This window comes from Durio zibethinus, chromosome 22 (assembly GCF_047325235.1).
Source record: "Durio zibethinus cultivar Kanyao isolate XHJ-2024 chromosome 22, ASM4732523v1, whole genome shotgun sequence".
In the NCBI taxonomy this organism is placed as follows: Eukaryota; Viridiplantae; Streptophyta; class Magnoliopsida; order Malvales; family Malvaceae; genus Durio; species Durio zibethinus.
The window spans coordinates 20,170,967-20,174,448 of NC_143183.1; the positions used below are offsets into that span (position 1 = coordinate 20,170,967).

General features: G+C 30.0%; 1 protein-coding gene across 1 annotated transcript; it reads right to left on the minus strand.

Moving 5' to 3' along the window:
- Positions 1 to 1,379: 1,379 nt before the first annotated feature.
- LOC111307447 (peroxidase 3-like) lies at positions 1,380 to 3,262 on the minus strand. Its single transcript, XM_022905466.1, has 4 exons — positions 3,002 to 3,262; positions 2,415 to 2,606; positions 2,163 to 2,328; positions 1,380 to 1,786 (listed from the first exon to the last, which is right to left on the minus strand). Exons 1-4 carry the CDS (start codon positions 3,218 to 3,220, stop codon positions 1,380 to 1,382), a joined length of 984 nt encoding a protein of 327 aa, XP_022761201.1. The 5' UTR covers positions 3,221 to 3,262.
- Between the last annotated feature and the right edge of the window lie 220 nt (positions 3,263 to 3,482).

Here is a 3,482-nt window from a genome sequence, read left to right on the forward strand (position 1 = left end):
AAAGAGAGAGCGTTTAAAAATAAAATAAACTGTATTTTTTATATTTATATTTCAACACTCAAATTAAAAATTAAAAAAATAAAAAATAAAAGAAATCAGTTGAATAAATTTTATTTATAAAAAAAATTAAAAAATTTATAAATTAAAATAATAATATAATCAAATTGATATAACATTTTATATATCAAATCAATTCAAAAATTAAAAATATTTTTATTGTCAGTTGATAACTTGATTAATTTATTTTTTGAACTCTAAAATATTCCTAACAAAAATTAATAAACTGAAAATGATTGGTCAGTTTGCCGCTACATTTGATGTCTTTAACTAAACTTTAGTTTAATTAATTAATTAATTACTTCACTTGATTGTATACAATTTAATTATTAATTATCACAAAACTTTAGTTTAATTAATTAATTAATTACTCACTTGATTGTATATAATTTAATTATTAATTATCACACTTCATGAATAATAACATATAAAGTATTATATATACGGAAACCCACGTAACGCTAAACAATTGTAGTGTTACTCGTGGTAACACTTGTGCACAGGCCGAGTCTTAGAAAAGAATTTTGAGCTTAGACTCAGCCCGGCTCAAATCGGGACATTGAATTAATAAATAAAAATATAATAAAAATATTAATTATTTTATTATTTTAATATATTTTTTAAATTTCAAACCTTTTAAACTCTACCAGCCAAGTCAAAATCTTGAACAAAACTTTTAAAAAGTTGATCAACCTTTGTCCCATGTATATACCTCCCAGTCTCACCATTTCTTGTACTTGGAGTTGAGGTTGACAACGGTGGTTTTGATATTATATTTAAGTATTTAATTTAAAATTAATTAATAATAAATAGAGAGATTTAATTTAAAAATAAAATCACAAAAAAAAAACAAATTAATACAAAATAACACCACTTAAACAAAATTCTTATATTTTTTGAAATTATGTGGGAGAGGTATCTCAGGAGAAACAAATTAAGAAGGGAAAGAAAACTTCTTCATGATTCATATTCAATATAAATGGAACATTTTTTAAGTCAACCATAGCCAATCATTGAAATATATGTATCCAGGGATAAGCCACAAAAACAGAGGGAAATTATAAAGAAAATTTTCAATATTTTATAGATAATTTTGTTATAACCTCACCATATGATAAAAAAAAACATTGAAGTTATTTTAAACATTGAAGTTATTTTAAAAATTTTCGAGACATTCTTTTCAACTCAATACAATACTTAATTATTTTACAGTAAATAATTGAACATTATAAAGAAACTTTCCTGCTGGTACAAAACATTGAAAATACTTAAATTTCATAGACCCGGCCAAGCTACAAAAGCTGGACAGTGACAGTTTGCCATTAAGAATTGATCACATTGCACTTTTTCCTGATCTCTCCTGAAGTTCCTGTAAGCACTTCAATTGTTCCCATCTTTTCCATTGATTGTTTAAATTTATCGAAAAATTTTTCCAAATTAAGCATCTCATCGACAATGTTGCTAGAGCCTTGGTCTGTTAATAGGGCAGCATCAGATTGGAAAAGGCCTTTATTTTGCTTCAAGATCGAGAAGTAATTGTTGTCAAAAGATACGGAGCTTCCAGGGTCCATTTCCACTATAGTTGTGTTGTCTGATAGGCTTTTGCATTTGGTTTTCAAGAAAGAAGCGTAGGTTGAGTTTAGAGATGGATCTGCATCACCTTTTCCTGTGAAATTGTATAGCCTGTTGCTGAAGAAATTGCAATGTCCAACTCCAATAGTATGTCCACCTGACCAAAATTTCCTTTCAGGTTAGCCCATCTCTATCTGTTTCACTAGGGATTAATTTTAAAACAATTTGACAATTGAAGCACTTAACTGCATTTGGTTAAGCAATAAGCACAATGTCTTTAAAATTCTTACTGTTGCCAGTATCGCAGACTCGAGTGAGTGTCAAATACTGATACGTGCCTGACATGTTTACCCTCAATTTTTTCTGAATTTTTCTATAATTTTAAGGATTAGACCTTTAAATTCATGTCAGCCAAATATGTGTTGGATATGGATACTTTAAAAAAAATGAAGGGTAAGAAGCAACATAACCAAGCAAAGTAACTATAGCTGACGCTTGCATGGGTGTAATTCTAAAACTTATGTAGAATTTACCTGACAAAACAACAAGTTCGTGAACTGTAAGGCTTTTGTTGGCAAAAGATTGTTTGAGGGTGGTGAAGTTGAAGAATGGTGAAGGAATATTGGCAAGAGCCTCAGAAGCTCTGGAAATGATACCATCTCTTCTCCCAGTTGGCACTTCCCACAATGGCCTTCCAAACTGCAAATTTTGCATATTCAGTTGGTCACCATCTTAAATTAAAACAATTACTAACTGCTTAATTCATGAATAATTATGAAGCTTACTTGGAATGAAACTGAATCTCTAGCAACTAAAGCTAAGATATCTGCACAAGAGACTACTTCAGGACAAGTCTTCTCTAGATGGCTCTTGATCTCATCAATAACATCAAATCCTGCCAAGGATTGATTTGGAACTGCATCCTTTTCCGCTGAGTTATTTGCTGTAGAATCCAACAGCACTGAGGCATCGCAGCCCTACGAAACAAGCCAAAAATCATAGGATCAAACTAGAATTATACGAATTTGGAAGCATTGATTGAGGTTAAAATACTTTTCAGTGCTCCTCTCAAAATTTATAAAATGTATAGATACATTAATGAATGCTTGACAAATGGGATTTTATTTATGCAAAATACGGAGCTATGAGTAGCATACACAATATTTCAATGATACATAAAGATAAGAATATTGTAATTTATAGTACTATGTTACTCAAACTAAAAAATGAGTGTCAGATATGAGTATGTGTTTGATATCGATACGTTTAATTTTTTATATATCAGAAGGGTTAAATCTCATATTCATGTTTTTTGAATATATGTTGGATTTGAATACTTAAAAAAAAAAAAAAGAGTCGGAGCAATACTTACCCTAACAAAACAATCATGAAAATGCATTCTGAGAAATTTTGCAGGCAAAGTGGAATTGCAAGCAACATATTTCCAAGTTATGCTTTGAACAATATGCTCAGCATGGGGGCAACTCTTCTCATAAAAATCTTTCTTCAACCCTCCTCCTCGGCACAGTATTCCTACAAATCCACTCAATCCTATCAGAGAAATCAACAAGAAAACCAAACTATTCTTCATCTTTTTCTGAGTTTCTGTCTCTATTTTAAGTCTGCTGCTGTGTTTGAGAGCTAAGACATTGCATCTTTATATAAGGAGTTGATGAGCTTCACTGTGAATAGTTAATCACCATGCTTTTGAAAATGGACAAATCAACATAGTATTAAAAAATTAATAAAAGAAATCGTCAATATCTCAATTTTAATGTCAATGGTCCGAAGTTTATTAGAATGTTGACTTTTGTTCAGTGTATTCATGTGTATTAGTTGAGATGTGGCTGAAA